This window comes from Macaca fascicularis, chromosome X (assembly GCF_037993035.2).
Source record: "Macaca fascicularis isolate 582-1 chromosome X, T2T-MFA8v1.1".
NCBI classification, from domain to species: Eukaryota; Metazoa; Chordata; class Mammalia; order Primates; family Cercopithecidae; genus Macaca; species Macaca fascicularis.
In genome coordinates, this window is record NC_088395.1 from 2427236 (window position 1) to 2445596 (window position 18361).

General features: G+C 43.9%; 1 protein-coding gene across 1 annotated transcript in view; it reads left to right on the plus strand.

Annotated features, from left to right (window-relative positions):
* CD99 (CD99 molecule (Xg blood group)) overlaps window positions 1-10544 on the plus strand; it is a 54769-nt gene extending 44225 nt beyond the window's left edge. The window contains exons 10-11 of the mRNA XM_074030205.1: window positions 7099-7155; window positions 10009-10544. Of these exons, the coding sequence (XP_073886306.1) occupies window positions 7099-7155; window positions 10009-10034 (83 nt within the window). The 3' untranslated portion in view covers window positions 10035-10544. The remainder of the gene's footprint in view (window positions 1-7098; window positions 7156-10008) is intronic.
* Window positions 10545-18361: the final 7817 nt, after the last annotated feature.

The window sequence follows — 18361 nt, forward strand, 5'->3', positions numbered from 1 at the left end:
CTGACCAACATGGTGAAACCCTGGCTTTACTAAAAATACAAAAATTAGCCAGGCATGGTGGTGCACACATGTAATCCCAGGTACTTGGGAGACTGAGGCAGGAGAATCGCTTGAACCCGGGAGGCAGAGGTTGCAGTGGGCCAAGATCAAGCCACTGCACTCCAGCCTGGGGACAAGAGCGAGACTTTATCTCCGAAAAAGAAAAGAAAAGAAACCATGCCCAGTTTTGGGGATACCGTTACAGACTCATTTTCCAGGACTGTGTCATTGCATTGAAATTTTCGGTGTTTGTTAAATTTGCATTAAAATTAGTCCCAGGCAAGTGGGTAGACATAGGTGAGTCTTCCGCATCTTTTCAACAAGGAGATGCCGTCATCAAATCCTGTAGCTTGATACAGATTTATCAAGAAGCTTTGCAGTGTTATGTTTTGGGGCTCACGGATTAGAAACTCCTTGTGGGATCAGACAGCTCTGTCGTATGTTGGTGCAAAACTAACTGCAGTTTATGCCATTAAAAGTAATAGCAACATAGCAAGACCTCGCGTCTACAAAAAATGTACAAAAAAAAAATTAGCTGAGTGTGGTGGCTCTCAGCCAATCTTTTACCTTTTTTTTTTTTTTTTTGTAGAGACACAGTCTTGCTATGTTGCCATTACTTTTAATGGCAAAAACCACAATTACTTTTGCACCAGCCTCCCTTCTTCCCTTCCTACAGATTTGAGTTTGTGGTGCTTGGGCTTCTCCTGGTTTTTGTCCACATGATATGAAGGGGCCTGTTTAAGCTGCTTCTCTCATGCACTCGGGTCTGTGACTTTGCATCTGGGTGTGTTGGCTTCATGGAGGACCTGGCTGAGACCACTAACCGCACGGAGCCTGGCCGCTTCTCACGGAGCCCAGCTTCCGTGGTTGGCACGGGGTGTTAAGGACGCTGTCCTTTGGGTGTGGTGGCTGGTCCTAACGCTGTGTTTACCAGGGTCCTGGGCTCACACTGGGTTTCTTGAGGCTTTGGCAAGATGGGCTATTGGCTCTCCCTGCCTCCTTCTTTCTCTTCTTCTCTGCCTTTCTTCCTTCCCTCCTCCTTTCTTTCCCCCTCCCTCCTTCTTTCCTCTCTTCCTTCCTTGCTTTTCTCTTTCTTCCTTTGCCCTCAATTCTCTTTCTTTTCATTCTTTCTTGAACTCTCCCTCTTTCTTCCTCCCTCCCTCCCTTCCATCCCTCCTTCCCTTCCATCCCTCCTTCTTTTCCTCCTTTTTTCCTTTTTCTCTCTTCCTTTTCTCTATCTCTTCCTTTCTTCCTTCGCTTTTCTTCTTATGTACCTCTTTCTTTTTTTCTCTCTCCCTTCTTTCTTTCCTTCCATCCCTCCCTCCTTCTTTCCTTTTTCTCCCTCCATCCTTCCTTTTTTCTCCCTCCATCCCTTCCTCCTTTCCTTCCTTCCTTTCTTTTTCTTCTCTCTATTCTTCCTCTCTTCATCCATCTCTCCTTTTCTTACATGCCTCTTTCCTCCTCTCTCCTTCCTTTCCTTCCTTCCCCCCTCCTTTTCTTCCTTCCTTCCCTTCCTCCCTCCCTCATTTCCCTCCTCCCTGCTTCACTTCTTCCTCCCTCCTTTCCTCCCTCTCTCCATACCTCCCCCTTTCCTTTTTTCCAACCTCCTTCCCTCCTTGTTCCTTCCCTCTCTTTCTGCCTTCCTCCCTTCCTTTCCCCCATCCCTCCTTCCTTCCTCCCTCCTGCCCTCCCTGTTCCCTGCCTCCCTCCCTGCCTTCCTCTGTCTCTCCCTTCCTCCACTCCTTAATTTTGGTTGCCGCTTCCCACTCTCACACTTTCAGCTTCTTACCCCGTTACCTCCTTGCTCAGAGCAGCTCTTTCTAACACCTCCCTGCCGCTGGGGGCCCAGCGCACAGCAAAAGCAGACCTAGCACCAGTTTACCTTTTTTATTATTATTTTTTTGTCTCTTTCAACCTTCCATTTCAGATGAGCTGAAGACCTAGGGGTGAGCAGAGAACCCAGCCCAGGCCTGCGGAGCATCCTGACCGTAATCGTTTTATCTGCTAAGAGGCAGCCTTAAAGCAAACCCTTCCATCTGCCACTCCCCTCGCCCCACTGGCAAATTCCCACCACAATGGGATTCTCACTCACGTGACAGATTCTCTGCCTTCAATTCCATATGCTTTTACCTTTCTTGATGCACAGAAGCTCATTATAGCAAACCATATTTCTGCACAAGAGCTTCAGAAAATGAAGTACAGATATGTTCTTTTAAACGTAACTGTAACAGGGCAGTGACTTCCATGTTTTAATGAGTTTTGTCCCCAAGTCTATCCCTGCCAAGGGAACAAACTGGGACCCGGGGTGGCCACCCGCTTCCCTGCAGTATCCTAGGTTAAGCTCACTCACGTCCTAACGATTTGACTTTCCAGGTCATGCATGGATTTTTAAATCTTCAACCTTTTCAGCCCTTGACTTGCATTTCTCACTGCACTTCCTATGAGGCGGTTCTTAACTCTTTCTGTGATCAGTGTTCCAAACAGGTGCACATCTTGGTTCCTAGAAAAACAAAATTCATATGTTGAGGAATCACCCAAACATCTCCTGATCTTCACATTCTAAGGCCTGTTGGGAATTGGTGGGTGGTCAGGTCCCTATTCACATGTCTGAGCGCAGAGCCTCCCCGGGCGTCTTCTTCAGATTCTCCCATATGCCTGAAACACACAGATTGTACCTGGATTTTCCTTCCGTTTCCGAAGTCCACCAACTTGTTCTTCAGCGCAATTGATTCTAACTTTTTCTTTCTTTTACTTATTTCTTTTTTTCTTTCTTTCCATTTTTTCTTACTTCTTTTCCTTCTATTTATTTTACTTTTCTTCTTTGTTATATGTTATTTCTTTTTCTTTTTTTACTTTTCTTCTTTTTTCATTTTTCTTTTATTTATTTTTTGAGATGAAGTCTCACTCTGTTGCCCAGGCTGCAGTGCAGTGGTACAGTCTCGGCTCACTGCAACCTCCACCTCCTGGGTTCAAGCGATTCTCCTGCCTCAGCCTCCTGAGTAGCTGGGACTATAGGCACACACCACCACACCCAGCTAATTTTTGTATTTTTAGTAGAGACAGGGTTTCTCCATGTTGGCCAAGCTGGTCTCAAACTTCTGACCTCAGGTGATCTGCCTGCCTCAGCCTCCCAAAGTGCTGGGATTACAGGCATGAGCCACTGTGCCTGGCCCTTTTTCTTTTTTCTTATTCCTTTTACTTTTCTTGTTTCTTGTTTCTTATTTCTTTTTCTTTTTCTCTTATTTCTTTTTCTTATTTGTTTCCCTTTTTGCTTTTTCTTTTTTTATCTTATTTTTCTTTTACTTTTATTCTCCATTTTTCTTCATTCTTTTCCTCTTATTTCTTTGACTTTTCTGATTTTTTTTTTCATATTTTCCCCTTTTTTCATATTCCTTTTGCTTTTTTCTTATTTTACTTTTCTTATTTGCCCTCTTGTGGAAATGAGGCACAGCCTCCCTTATGGTTTAGCGGTAGTTCTAGCTGAGCACAGATGGTTTGATCCTCCTGTGTTGGGGCACTGTATGGTGTGAGGGCACAAAACCCTGACCCACATGGGTCTGGTCACCTCACAGAGGTCACCTTTACAGCCCCCCACTCTTTGAAGGATGTGTCCCAAGGTGTCTCAAGTCTGATGCAATGAAAGCTGCCCCCCAGTGACCACAAGACTGAGTCCAGAATGTCCTGTGTGTTTCCCAAAATGTCTGTCCTAACACCATTTAAAGATTAGCCACTGCTAGACAGTGATCCGCAGGTATATGGTCTCAGGATTGGCCCCAAGTGCATGGTGTGTGTGTGTATAAATATATATTCACAAAGCATAGGGACCCATTAAAGGCATATTACTTTGCTTAATGGTTCTAATAGCTAAAAATGATTTCTAACCTGAAAGAAAAGCACCACGAATTGTTTGAAGTTGACTTGTCAGATGTGGCGTGCTTGGTCTAAGTTTTGACAGGAAGGGTTCGTGGGTGGGGGTGTACGGAGCATCTCATGAGACCAGTTCTCCTGAGAGGTCCGTGATATTGGAACTGTTGCCCCAGATGGACTTTGCCCTTGTGAGACTTTATTCTTTTCAATTGACTTTTTCCCTCTTTACAACTTGCCAGCTTTTATGTAGTGTTTTATAAAAGTACAGGAATAAAAAGAATATCTTTTATGCTTTTTAACCAATGAGGGGGGAAGGAGAAATTATTTGTCCTCTGAAATGAATGCACGTTTTCAGTTTCTAGCCAGGACAGTTGGCTGCAAAATGCACCCGTGTTGACAACTTGCCACCAGCAGAGAACAAATCACATTTGTGCTGAACATTTTCAGATCATTTCGAATGTTCTCCTCTTTGGGGGTTTTTCCTCTCTTTCTTTTTCTTAAATCATAGAACTTTGGCCTCTTTATGTGGGAGTCACTTAGTGGTTAGGGAAGAATGGATGAAACCATGAGTTCGTGTGGTATAAACTGGCGAGGCTGCCTCTGCTGCTGTTGTTAAAAGTTATGCTGCTAGCTCGGCACGGTGGTTCACACCTGTAATCCCAGCACTTTGGGAGGCTGAGGCGGGCAGATCACGAGGTCAGGAGATTGAGACTATCCTGGCCAACACGGTGAAACCCCGTCTCTACTAAAAATACAAAAAATTAGCTGGGCGAGGTGGCGGGCGCCTGTAGTCCCAGCTACTCGGGAGGCTGAGGCAGGAGAATGGCGTGAACCCTGGAGGCGGAGGTTGCAGTGAGCTGAGATCACGCCACTGCATTCCAACCTGAGTGGCAGAGCGAGACTCTGTCTCAAAAAAAAAAAAAAAAAAGTTACATTGCTGCACCATACAAACGTGTCCCTTTATGAAGGCATTCGAACCACAGATGGGGCCGTTTTACAAATAGTACGGTCTTTGTGAGTGGGAAACGCATGGCCACAGATTCAATGAGCTGCTTCTGCTGCTTCTCTTTGTGTTGAAAACGTAGGTGTTTCTTCACACCAACACTGGAAAGAAATAAATATATATAGATCTGTGCATCTCTTACGCGTTTCCAATTCTGTTGGCTTATGCTGTGCGTCGGAAAAGAAGCGACACCGACAACATTTGGGGAGATGACCCTGTTTGCATTGTGGCATGTTTGAAACATTTTTTAATAGAAATTTGGGAATAGAGGGCCGGGCGCCATGGCTTAGGCCTGTAGTCCCAGCACTTTGGGAGGCTGAGGCGGGCGGATCACGAGGTCAGGAGATTGAGACCATCCTGGCTAAAACGGTGAAACCCCATCTCTATTAAAAATACAAAAAATTAGCTGGGCATGGTGATGCGCGCCTGTAATCCCAGCTACTCTGGAGGCTGAGGCAGGAGAATCGCTTGAACCCAGGAGGCGGAGGTTGCAATGAGCTGAGATCGCGCCACAGCACTCCAGCCTGGGCGACAGAGCGAAACTCTGTCTCAAAAAAATACTAATAATAATTTTAAAAAAAAGAAATTTGGGAATAGAAACAAGACTGGGAAAAATGCTGGAGGAGGAAGAAAACTGGGTACACAAGACCCCTTGGCTCTCTTGTCCTTTGATGGCTGGGGCGGTTCTTAGTGGTCTGAGTCCTCACTTATCTCACTCTGCATTCTCGGGGAGGTAGAAGGCGGGGTAGGAGAGCCGATTCAACCTGAGAAGGATGATCAGTGGGGGGTAGATAAAGGAAGAAAGTCCCCTTTCCCCAGGTACTGAAAAGATGCTAATCTGCTGAGATTCTCTGCATTTATTTTTATTTATTTTAATTTTTATTTTGGGACAGTCTCGCTCTGTCACCCACGCTGGAGTGCAGTGCCATGATCTTGGCTCACTGCAACCTCTGCCTCTTGGGTTCAAGTGATTCTCCTGCCTCAGCCTCCCAAATAGCTGGGACTACAGGTGCACGCCACCACGCCCAGCTAATTTTTGTATTTTTAATAGAGACAGGGTTTCACCATGTTGGCCAGGATGGCTTTGATCTCTTGACCTTGTGATCTGCCCACCTGGGCCTCCCAAAGTGCTGGGATTACAGGTGTGAGCCACTGTGCCCAGCCTCTGCATTTGTTTTTATTTATTTTTATTTTGAGACAGTCTCGCCCTGTCACCCAGGCTGGAGTGCAGTAGTGCGATCTCAGCTCACTGCAACCTCCACCTCCTGGGTTCAAACGATCCTCCTGCGTAAGCCTCCCGAGTAGCTGGGCGTACAGGTGCACGCCACCACACCCAGCTAAATTTTGTATTTTTTAGTAGAGACGGGGTTTCACCATGTTGGCCAGGCTGGTCTCGAACTCCTGACCTCAAGTGATCCACCTGCCTCAGCTTCCCAAAGTGCTGGGATTACAGGCGTGAGCCACCGTGCCCAGCCATCTGCATTTGTTTGATGAGTTTGGGGGCAGTTATTAAGAATCTTATTTTCATAGATGCATGTACTTTTTTTTATATATGTATAGAAAGGGCTTCCATGTGCGTGTTCCTCAGCATTTAGGGAGAAGAAAGCAACCCTTAAAATAGAGGAAAATAAAGCTGCTTGGATTACCCTGTTGAAGTTTATCTCTGCCTGTGCCATGCATGAAAAAATACTGGCAGCCGGGCGCGATGGCTCATACCTGTAATCCCAGCACTTTGGGAGGCCGAGGCGGATGGATCACAAGGTCAGGAGATCGAGACCATCCTGGCTAACATGGTGAAACCCCATCTCTACTAAAAATACAAAAAATTAGCCGGGTGTGGTGGCGGGTGCCTGTAGTCCCAGCTATTGGGGAGGCTGAGGCAGGAGAATAACGTGAACCCGGGAGGTGGAGCTTGCAGTGAGCGGAGATCGCACCACTGCGCTCCAACCTGGGTGACAGAGCAAGACTCCATCTCATACAAAAAGAAAAAGAAAAAATACTGGCAAAGTCTTCACTTAGTTGAGTGTTAGACTCCATATTCCCAGTGGGTCTTGGGGTTCAGAACTGAGTGCTCTCATCCAAGCAATAGGAGCGTCAACCTCAGGAAAGCCCAAGTATTTTGTGTGTATTTTGAGGAGAGGGTTCTCTGTCACACTGAGCCTCTCTGTGTGTTTTCTTCTTGTTTTCAGCAGAACAAGGGGAGGTGGACATGGAGAGCCACCGGAACGCCAACGCAGAGCCAGCTGGTAAGAAGGACGGGGAACAGCGGTCCGCACATGTGGCCAGTGTTCCCATTTTATCTTCTCCATGCTCTCCCATCTTGCTATCTTGCTCACATTCTCAAATTTGGTTGCATGGCTTTGAAGGTCTTCCTTTATGTCTCGTTGCTTTTGAGGGATACTTTCAAGAGACAATGAATGTATAAACTTCCTAGGGCCTGGGCCTTCAGAGAAGACCTGTATGTGCCTAAGTCTCTGTTTAACAAAATATTAAGGAAGTTTTCCCAGGAGTTCGAGACCAGCCTGGTCAACATGGTGAAACCCCGTCTCTACTAAACATACAAAATTAGCTGGGTGTGGTGGTGGGCGCCTGTAATCCCACCTACTTGGGAGACTAAGGCAGAAGAATCACTTGAACCCCAGAGGTAGAGGTTGCAGTGAACCGAGATCGTGCCACTGCACTCCAGCCTGGATGACACAGTGAGACTGTTTCAAAAAAAAAAGTTCCAAGTGGCACACGATTGTTGCATCATCGGGAAGTCCACAGCTGGCTGGCATGCACTGGGAATTAAAAGTCCTCCTGAAATGTATCTCCTGAAATACAACTTGTCAAGTTTTGCTGTCAACTTTTTTTTGTTGTTAGAGATAGGGTCTCACTTTGTCGCCCAAGTTGGAGTGCAGCGGCACGATCATAGCTTACTGCAGCCTCGACCTCCTGGGCTCAAGGGATCCTCCCACCTCAGCCTCCTGATTGTCTGGAACCACAGGCGTACACCACCATGCCCGACTGATTTGTTTTTTTATTTTGTGGAGACAAGGTCTCACTGGGTTGCGCAGACAGGGTGTCACTATGTTGCCCATCCTGACCTCAAGCAGCCCTCCCACCTCAGCTTCCCAAAGTGCTGGGATTCCAGGCGTGAACGACCGCACCCAGCCTGCTATCACTTTCTACAACTCCTCTCAACCAGGTGGAAAATGGGGTTAAGAAGAGACTATTTAATTCATGAGAGGCTTCTCAGGGTAAAAGGCATTTTGCCATTAGAAGCACTTTTGAAAATGGCAAGAAAGATTTCTGTGTGTATATATGTGCGTGTGTTTTGTCTTTCATTTGTACATAATTGGAACCTTCTCATTTGCCTGAGAGATGCAACGTTTATTTTTAATAGGAGCTGTCAAATTGAGATGTATTTTTAGTGAAATGATTTAAAGTATTTTAATTTTTTTTCTTTTTGAGATGGAGTCTCTCTGTCGCCAGAGTGCAGTGGTGCGACCTCTGTTCACTGCCGCCCCCGCCTCCCGGGTTGAAGTGAGTCTCCTTCCTCAGCCTCCTGTAGCTGGAACCACAGGCACCTACCGTCATGCCCCACTAATTTTCTTTCTATTTTCAGTAGAGACCGGGCTTTCACCATGTTTTCCAGACTGGTGTCGAACTCCTGACCTCAAGTGATCTGCCCACCTTGGCCTCCCAAAGTGCTGGGATTACAGGCATGGGCCACCATGCCTGGCATTCAGTTTTAAAGATAGAGACTTCTAGAAAGTTAGTGTCTCGCCAGATGCGGTGGCTCATGCCTGTAATCCCAACACTTTGGGAGGCTGAGGCGGGCGGATCACCTGAGGTTGGGAGTTCGAGACCAGCCTGACCAATATGGAGAAACCCCGTCTCTACTTTAAAAAAAAAAAAAAATACAAAATTAGCCACGCGTGGTGGCACATGCCTGTAAATCCAGCTACTTGGAAGCCTGAGGCAGGAGAATCGCTTGAACCCGGGAGGCGGAGGTTGTGGTGAGCCAAGATCGTGCCATTGCACTCCAGCCTGGGCAACAAGAGCACAACTCTGTCTCAAAAATAATAATAATAATAATAATAATAATAAAAGAAAGTTAGTGTCTTGTTGAGTGCTCTTTCGAGTCAGGGAAAGATGTTTAGAACAAGCTATATCTTGAAGAGAAAAGGAAGATTTCTTCTGCCCACTAATGAAGTTGTCTGGCTTCAGTAGCCAGTACATTGGTATATATGTGTGGGGCCCTCATTACCTGAAGGGCTTGGCATTCCAGTGTTTGCTGCCAGCCTGTTTGGAAGAAAAATACCATTGTTCTTAATTCCTTCTTCCAAATCCCAGCTTCTCCCTCCAAAATAATTTTAAGACTGACATGCAGAATAAAGTTTCCAAAACTTAAATGAACGGACCAGAAAATCTCAGCCTGGCATAATTGCAAATCAATAAAAACTGCACACTCTCATTTAGAAGATTTATTCTTCCATTTGGTAAGTTATAGGCATTTGTTACTGTCTCTGTGACGTCGTTAGTGGAAATTGCCTTCTGCCGTTTTCCTTCTGCTTTTTCTGCAGTACCCTTTTTTTTTTTTGTATGAATGGCATCATTCAATGAAATTGATTGAGTTGATTGAGAGTTAGGGTTTTGCTTTTTCGTGATGAGTTTTGGGCCCATTTTTCTTATGCAGAAATAAAACCACCGGCTCCTGGCCGGGCGCGGTGGCTCAAGCCTGTAATCCCAGCACTTTGGGAGGCCGAGACGGGCGGATCACGAGGTCAGGAGATCGAGACCATCCTGGCGAACACGGCGAAACCCCGTCTCTACTAAAAAATACAAAAAAACTAGCCGGGCGAGGTGGTGGGCGCCTGTAGTCCCAGCTACTCGGGAGGCTGAGGCAGGAGAATGGCGTAAACCCGGAGGGCGGAGCTTGCAGTGAGCTGAGATCCGGCCACTGCACTCCAGCCTGGGCGACAGAGCCAGACTCCATCTCAAAAAAAAAAAAAAAAAAAAAAAAAAAAACCACCGGCTCCTGAAAGTTTTAGGAACTATGTCCACGTGAGTGCTCAGGGAACTGGGAATGACTTTCTCTTCTCTCTGTCTCACAGTTCAGCGTACTCTTTTAGAGAAATAGAAGATTGTCGGCAGAAACAGCCCAGGCTTGGCGGCAGGGTTAGAACAGCTGCCTGAGGCTCCTCCCCGAAGGACACTTGCGTGAGAGCAGAGACGGAGGCCTTCTGTTCACGGCGGATTCTTTGTTTTAATCTTGCGATGTGCTTTGCTTGTTGTTGCTGGGCGGATGATGTTTACTAATGATGAAACATCCAAAGGGGGATAGGCACTTGGACCCCCATTCTCCAAGGCCCGTGGGAGAGGGGTTTCCCATGGGATGTGAAAGGCTGGCCATTATTAAGTCCCCGTAACTCAAATGTCAACCCCACCGAGGCACCCCCTGTCCCCCAGAATCTCGGCTGTTTACAAATCACGTGTCCATTGAGCACGTCTGAAACTTCCCTGGTAGCCCTGACTTTTTTTTTTTTAATTAAAATAAGGTAAGCCCTTCAATTTGTTTCTTCAATATTTCTTTCATTTGTAGGGATATTTCTTTTTCATGTCAGACTAATAAAAAGAAATTAGAAACCAAGTACTTTTTTTTTTTTTTTTTTTTTACTTAAGTGTTTTGCCATGGGTGCATGTTAAAGAAGGCTGTGGTAATTTACAGGATGGGTTCCAAGTTCTTTTTCTGGGGCTTTAAGGCAAATTTTCAGCCTAAGTGTTAGCTCTTTATTTCCAAAATGTCCTTGTTGGGCTCTTTTCCTTTCCCGCATCCTGCCACATTGGGACGGGTGCTCTTCTGTACCCAGATACTCCCAGCCAGATACTCTTCTCCATCCAGATACTTTGTTTCCAGATACTCTCCCCGCAGCTAGGTACCCTGCCCCGAGTCCAGATACTCCCTGCTTCCAGATACTCCTGTATATTCAGATACTCGTCTGAATCCAGCTACTCCCTACATCCAGATACTCTCCTCCATCCAGATTTTGGTTTATAGCCAGGTGCTTCCTGCATCCAGATACTCCCTGCATTTTGGTACCCCCACTGAGTTCACATACTCCCTGCGTCCAGTTGTTCCCCTGAATCCAGATACTCTATGAATCTAGGTACTTACTGCATCCAGATACTCCTCACATCCAGGTACTCTCCTCCATTGAGATACTCCCTATATCTGGATACTCCCTGCATCCAGATGTTCCCTTTTATCCAAATACTGTCTTCCATCCAGATACTCCCTTTCATCCAATTACTCCCTTCCATCTAGATACTCTCCTTCATCCAAATACTCCCATCCACTCTTCTATATCCACATACTCCCTTCCAGATACTCTCCTTCATCCAGATACTCCCTTGTATCCAGGTACTCCCTGCATCCAGATGCCCCCTGCATCCAGATACTCCATCCAGGTACTCCCTTCCATTCAGTTACTCTCCTGTACCCACATACTCCCTTCCTTCTAGATACTCTCCTCCATCCAGATACTCCCTTTCATCTAGATACTTTCTTCCATCCAGTTACTCTCTTCTATTCATGTATGCTTTTCCTTCCACACACCCCCTTCCAGATATTTTCCTCCATCTGGATACTCCCTTCTATCCAGATACTCCCTCCCATCCAGTTACTCTCCTCCGTCCAGATACTCCCTTGTATCCAGGAACTCCCTGCATCCAGATGTTCCATGCATCCAGATATTCTCTGTATCCAGCTACCCCCTGTATCCAGGTACCCTCTGAGTCCAGATACTCCCTGCTTCCAGATACTTCCCTGCATCCAGGTACTTCCTGCATCCTGATACTCACCTGCACCTAGATACTTCCCTGTGTTCTCTTGAGTTTCATATGGGTTGAATATCACAAATTTATGAACAGTCTGTCCAGTGTTTACACAGTGTGGAACTACTTCGATGTGAAAGCTGGGTTTAATGTGGGGGTAACATAGCCTTGTGGCTGAGAAAACCCTCGTACCCTTTCTAACAAGTTGGGATTAACCGAAAGCCTGTTCTCTTCTCTACAATACATGACAACTTTTCCACATTAAGAATTGTTTCCCCATTAAGGCTTTCAAAATACATGTCTCTATGAAAGCTTGGAGAGGGCTCCACTTGCATTTTGTGCTAATCTCATAGAGATCTAAAGTCCTGATATTCGGAATGGGATTGACTTCATAAACTTTCCTCCACCGGAAAATGAGGATATCATCAGTATGTCCTCTGTCGCACAGGCAGGCTAACGTGAAGTTGTTAAAATAGTCATGCAGAGAAAGGCAATTGCAAGGGAATGTTCATTTTGCCACTGATGATGGTGTTAAAAACTGCTGCACGTCACAAAAGCTAGGTTTCCCATGAATCTGTCTACGCAAAGGTATGGTGTTACCATACCCGTGTCAAAAATCGTCTGATTTGGGGGAAGAGGTTGGATGAAGGAGTCAGTCATAAATGCTGGGTCTTTCCCATTTCTAAGCTCAGAAACTCTGCCTTCAATTTCAGTTCTGGTTGGGGGTCATCCAAGCAGTCTCCCTGCTGTTGAGGATTCAGCACCTTTTCACCTCCCATCATTCTCAGGATATTGATGGGCACAGCCAGCTGGCTTTTTCTGGCATTGGAGTTATTTCTTCTGATTTTGATACTAGTGGTAACTTGGAGTGTGTGAAATCGGGTGAATACAGTGGCAGGAACCCCTTGGTTATTTATCTTACCCTTTCATTGCTTCCTTGAGCAAATACCTATAGGATGCCACCTGTGGTGCAGGTGTGTGGAGATGACCTTCTAGATTCTCCAGGATGTATTGACACATCACAAATGCCTCATCCTGTCCACCCTTGAGGGGGCCGACCACGGATGTGAATGTTTAATTTTTTAAGGATACTGTCAGTCCATTCCCCATAGAAGTTTCGCAAGTGCCTGGGACTTGAATGATGTCTCAGATCTGTTTCCTAAGAGCCCTACAAACTCTCTGATTATTGCCAATCTCTTAGTTGAAAAATGATATCAAATGGACTATCTTCATAAAATCATCTGCGTTCCATTTCTGGAAAACGTTTAAATTGCCCTTTGTTTTTATACAGGTGTTGGGTCCTTTTCTTATTGATCTATAGGGGACTGTTTACATATGAAAGGTAGTGCCCTTAGTGAAGTAGGTGGTACATATTATTTTTCACTTAATCCTTAGTCTGGTGAATCTTCAAGGGCTGAAAGCTGGATTAACGAGCATGCCTGGCCGCTTTGCAGAGTGACCATCACTTGTTATAAAGTTAGAGGGTGGTGTTTCTAGTCTTCCCCAATGAATCATCAAGAATTGTCTTCGAAGTCAGATTCTTCACAGCAACTAACTTTAGAATAATAAAAAGAAAAAATACATTAAATCTGTTGTCATTCTATGAATAACATTGACATTTTTGTAAGTATTATAATCATACTATCCACAGAAATGGCTCATTAAACAAGAAGCAGAATAATAAGAATAGTAAAAAAAAAAAAAAAAAAAAAGGTTTGTTTTTTTTTAAGGTATGTCAAATTAGGGCTTATTTACAAATAAATCTATACTTCCAAGAAATGTGTCAACAAGACTTATTTTTTTGTGGAGGGTGGATGTCCATCTTTGTAGATGATTCATTTTAATTTCTCATGGACATAAAAATAAACATGATTTTATTGAGAGTGGGTTATTTGAAAACTAAAGTTTAAATTATATGGCTTGTTGGATCATTAAATACCTGGGTAAAACAACTCTTTGTTTCATTATTTTGGAACTTCTATGTAAAGAAAGTCCAATGATTTTGGGAATGATGATTAAAAAGTTATTTAAGGGCTAGACATGGCAGCTCACATCTGTAATCCCAGCACTTTTGGAGGCCTTGGCAGGCAGATCACTTGAGGTCAGGAGTTTGAGACCAGCCTGGCCAACATGGTGAAATCCCGACTCTACTAAAAATAGAAAAATTAGCCAGGTGTGGTGATGCACACCTGTAGTCCCAGCTACTTGGGAGGCTGAGGCAGGAGAATCACTTGAACCCAGGAGGCGGAGGTTGCAGTGAGCCAAGATCGCCCCACTGTACTCCAGCCTGGGTGAAAGAGCAAGACTCTGTCTCAAAAAAAAAAAAAAAAAAAAAAAAAAGAAAAAAAAATGATATTTAAGGACTAATAGAACATAGAATAAAATACTTTATAAATTTTTGAAATAATAGTGTTTGGAATAGTATGGTAGTTGTTGGTATGAGAGCCAATCTCTAACTTCTTAAGGAGAGAGGCTTTTCTGTGATTTATTCTGCAACTGTTTACTGAGCTTCAGTACATGCTGGGCAGTGTCAGTAAACAAAAAGACCCTTGACACATTCATTCTTTTTAACAAGGCAGAAGATCCATTGCAACCTGGGCCATAATGTATTCAACCAAACCACTTAAGCTGTGGTCAAGTCTTCAGTGTCGGGAAAATGTGGTCCATCTTGTACATCTTAGGAAGTACATGATTGTGAACTCATGTAAGTGAATTTGTTGTAATGTCAAAGGTAGCTTTCTTAGGTTAAAAAAAAAATGCATGTTTAATTGTTTATGGACACTGTCAAATCACTCCCCCAGACATTGTGCAAATTCACAGGACTCGAAGGATGCTTCAGATCTGTTTCCTAGGAGCCCTGCAAACTTTCTGGTCACTGCCAATCTCTCAGTTGAAAAATGATATCAAATCAACTCTGTTAACATTGCATTTCTCTTACCTTGACTGAGGTTGAGGGTCTGTGTGTTGAGAAGCCATTTCCAGAAACCACTTGAACTGCACTTTGTTCATTTTTATGTGTTATCAGTCCATTTCTTATTGATCTATAGGAACTCTTTACATATGAAAGATAGTGCCCTTAGTGAAGTAGACAGCAAGTATGCCTTTTCACTTTATCCTTAGCCTTTTGAATCTTTAAGTGGCATTTTATTTTTCATTCTAGTATTTACTATTTTTATGTGGTTAAATGAATGGTTTCTGGTCTTCCTGTAATATTTAGAACAGCTTTGCCCATACTCAACATTACTGAAAAAAAAAAAAAAAAGAACACTCATATTCTTCTAAAACTTTTGTGGGAATTTTTTTCTCTGTTACATTAAAATATTTGGGCTCCCAGGGATGCACTTTTTGTATAGGAAAGAGGAAGAGATTCATCTCTATCTAGTATTTCCCCCACCATGGGGTAATCTCATTATTCTCAAACCATTTACTGAATAATCCATGTTTTTCCCACTGATTTGAAATGCAGTTTACATCACGCACTAACTCCCTGTATGTCCCAGGGGTTGGTGGGGAGACTTTCTGTCCTCTCCTGTCTCACTGATCACTCTGCAAATGAGGTAATGCCACATGATTTTAATGACGGTAGCTTGAGAATGATAGTTTTTCATGTATGACAAGGCTCACTGCCTTTCCCATTCATCTTTTCAGGATGTTCTTGGCCGTCTTTTGCTGTTTAATTTTTCATTTGTATTTTAGGATCAGCTTGCCCATTTTCTAAGAAAAACCCTGTTAATATTTTTATAAGAATTACATTAAATTTAGATTAATTTAGGAATGTTTGTAGTCTAGAGTATAAGAATAAAATACATCTTTCTCTCTCTTTTTCTTTTTTTTTTTTTTGAAATGGAGTCTCACTCAGTCGCCAGGCTGGAGTGTAGTGGTGTGATCTCAGCTCACTTGCAACCTCCACCTCCCGGGTTCAAGCGATTCTCCTGCCTCAGCCTCCCAAGTAGCTGGACTACAGGTGCACCACCATGCCTAGCAAATTGGTGTATTTTTAGTAGAAACGGGGTTTCACCATGTTGGCCAGGATGGTCTCAATCTGTTGACCTCATGATCTCCCTGCCTCAACCTCCCAAAGTGCTGGGATTACAGGCATGAGCCACTGTGCCCGGCCCGATACAGCTCTTTTTTTAGTTGACTTCTTTTGTATCTCTTCACAGCGTTTTCACATTTTTATATTGATTTGTACCTTTCATATTTTATATATTTAAACTACCTACTTATGTTAATTCTGTGCCATGCTAACTTCCTTCATTCATGATTCATACGGGCATACATACAGTCATGGATACAACAGGCTTTCATCTATAAAATTATGAAAAAATGTGTCTATTCTCTTAACATTTTGTGGGGATACAACAGATTTTCATATATAAATCATGAAAAAAATGCATCTACTAACACTTTGTGGAGGTACAACAAGTTTTCATACATAAAGTCATGAAAAAATGTATTTATTCTTCTAACGCTTTGTGGGGATACAACAGGTTTTCATATATAAAATTATGAAAAAAATTATTCTAACAATTTTGTGGGGATACAAAAGGCTTTCATATATAAAATCATGAAAAAGGCCGGGTGCGGTGGCTCACACTTGTAATCCCAGCACTTTGGGAGGCCGAGGTGGGTGGATGAAGAGGTCAGGAGATTGAGACCATCCTGGCCAACATGATGAAACCCCGTCTCTACTAAAAATACAAAAATTAGCTGGGCATGGTGGCATGCACCTGTAATCCCAGCTACTCGGGAGACTGAGGCAGGAGAATCGCTTGAACTCGGGAGGCGGAGGTTGCAGTGAGCCGAGATCGCGCCACTGCACTCCAGCCTGGCGACAGAGCAAGAGTCCATCTTAAAAAAAAAAAAAAATCATGAAAAAAAAAATTCTTCGGCCGGGCGCGGTGGCTCAAGCCTGTAATCCCAGCACTTTGGGAGGCCGAGACGGGCGGATCATGAGGTCAGGAGATCGAGACCATCCTGGCTAACACGGTGAAACCCCGTCTCTACTAAAAAATACAAAAAACTAGCCGGGCGAAGTGGCGGGTGCCTGTAGTCCCAGCTACTCGGGAGGCCGAGGCAGGAGAATGGTGTGAACCCGAGAGGAGGAGCTTGCAGTGAGCTGAGATCCGGCCACTGCACTCCAGCCTGGGTGACAGAGCAAGACTCCGTCTCAAAAAAAAAAAAAAAGAAAAAAAAGAAAAAAAAATTCTTCTAACACTTTTGTGAAAGTTACAACAGGTTTTCATCTATAAAATAATGAAAAAATGTATCTATTCCTTTCTTAAGAACATTTGTCAGGAATGGGTATGAAATTCAGTCAAGTGCTTTTTTGGGATGCAACATGATGACTGCATGGTTTTCTACTTTGACCTATTAATCTGGTGAATTAAATATAATGACATAAAATCGATCATCCTTCAATCCAATCTTATTTGGTGTTACACTTTAGTTTTGTTATTTTCTTTAGGATTATTGTGTCAACATTCAAAAGTCAAATTCATGTGTGTTATATGTTTGCACGTAATATATTTCAATATTGTGCTTTCTTCATACATAGATTTTGGTGGATTTTCTTCTTTCTGTTGTGGAAAATCTGATTGGCTAAAGTTTTCTGGGCATGGGGTGTGTGTGTGTGTGTGTGTGTGTGTGTGTGTGTGTGTGTCTGTGTGTGTTTTAGAGGGGGCAAAGGGTTTTTGTTTCTGTCTAATGGAGAGACATTTGTATTTATTTATTTATTTATTTATTTATTTATTTTTTTTTTTTTTGAGACGGAGTCTTGCTGTGTCTCCCAGGCTGGAGTACAGTGGCGTGATCTCGGCTCACTGCAAGCTCCGCCTCCCGGGTTCACGCCATTCTCCCGCCTCAGCCTCCCAAGTAGCTGAGACTACAGGCGCCCGCCACCACGCCCGGCTAGTTTTTTGTATTTTTAGTAGAGACGGGGTTTCACCATGTTAGCCAGGATAGTCTCGATCTCCTGACCTCGTGATCCACCCGCCTCGGCCTCCCAAAGTGCTGGGATTACAGGCTTGAGCCACCGCGCCCGGCCTGTATTTATTTATTTAGAGATGGAGTCTCACTGTGTCGCCCAGGCTGGAGTGCAGTGGCATGATCTTGGCTCACTGCAACCTCCACCTCCCAAGTTCAAGCGATTCTCCTGCCTCAGCCTCCCAAGTAGCTGGAATTACAGGCATACACCACCATGCCTGGCTAATTTTTGTATATTTAGTAGAGGTGGGGTTTCACCATGTTGATCAGGCAGGTCTTGAACTCCTGACTTCAAGTGATCTGCCTGCCTTGGCCTCCCAAAGTGCTGGGATTACAGGCATAAGTCTCTGTACCTGGCCAGGAAATGAATTAAAAAAAAAAAAAAACTGTCTGTATTTCTACTTCTTCATTGGAAAGTCATTCATACTTACTTAAGTTTTCAAATATCACAGTGCAGATTAGAGCAAAGTAATTGTTTATAATCCTTCCACATCCTCCAAGTGTATGGAGAAGCTCGCATTCTTCTTGTTTTGTGCTGTCATTATTTTAGTTGGTTATCTTCGTCAATTTTAGTTTTCTCAAATAATGTTTAAATTATGTGACAAATCATTTCTCAAGTTTTAGTGCATTAATTTCCTCCACCTGCTT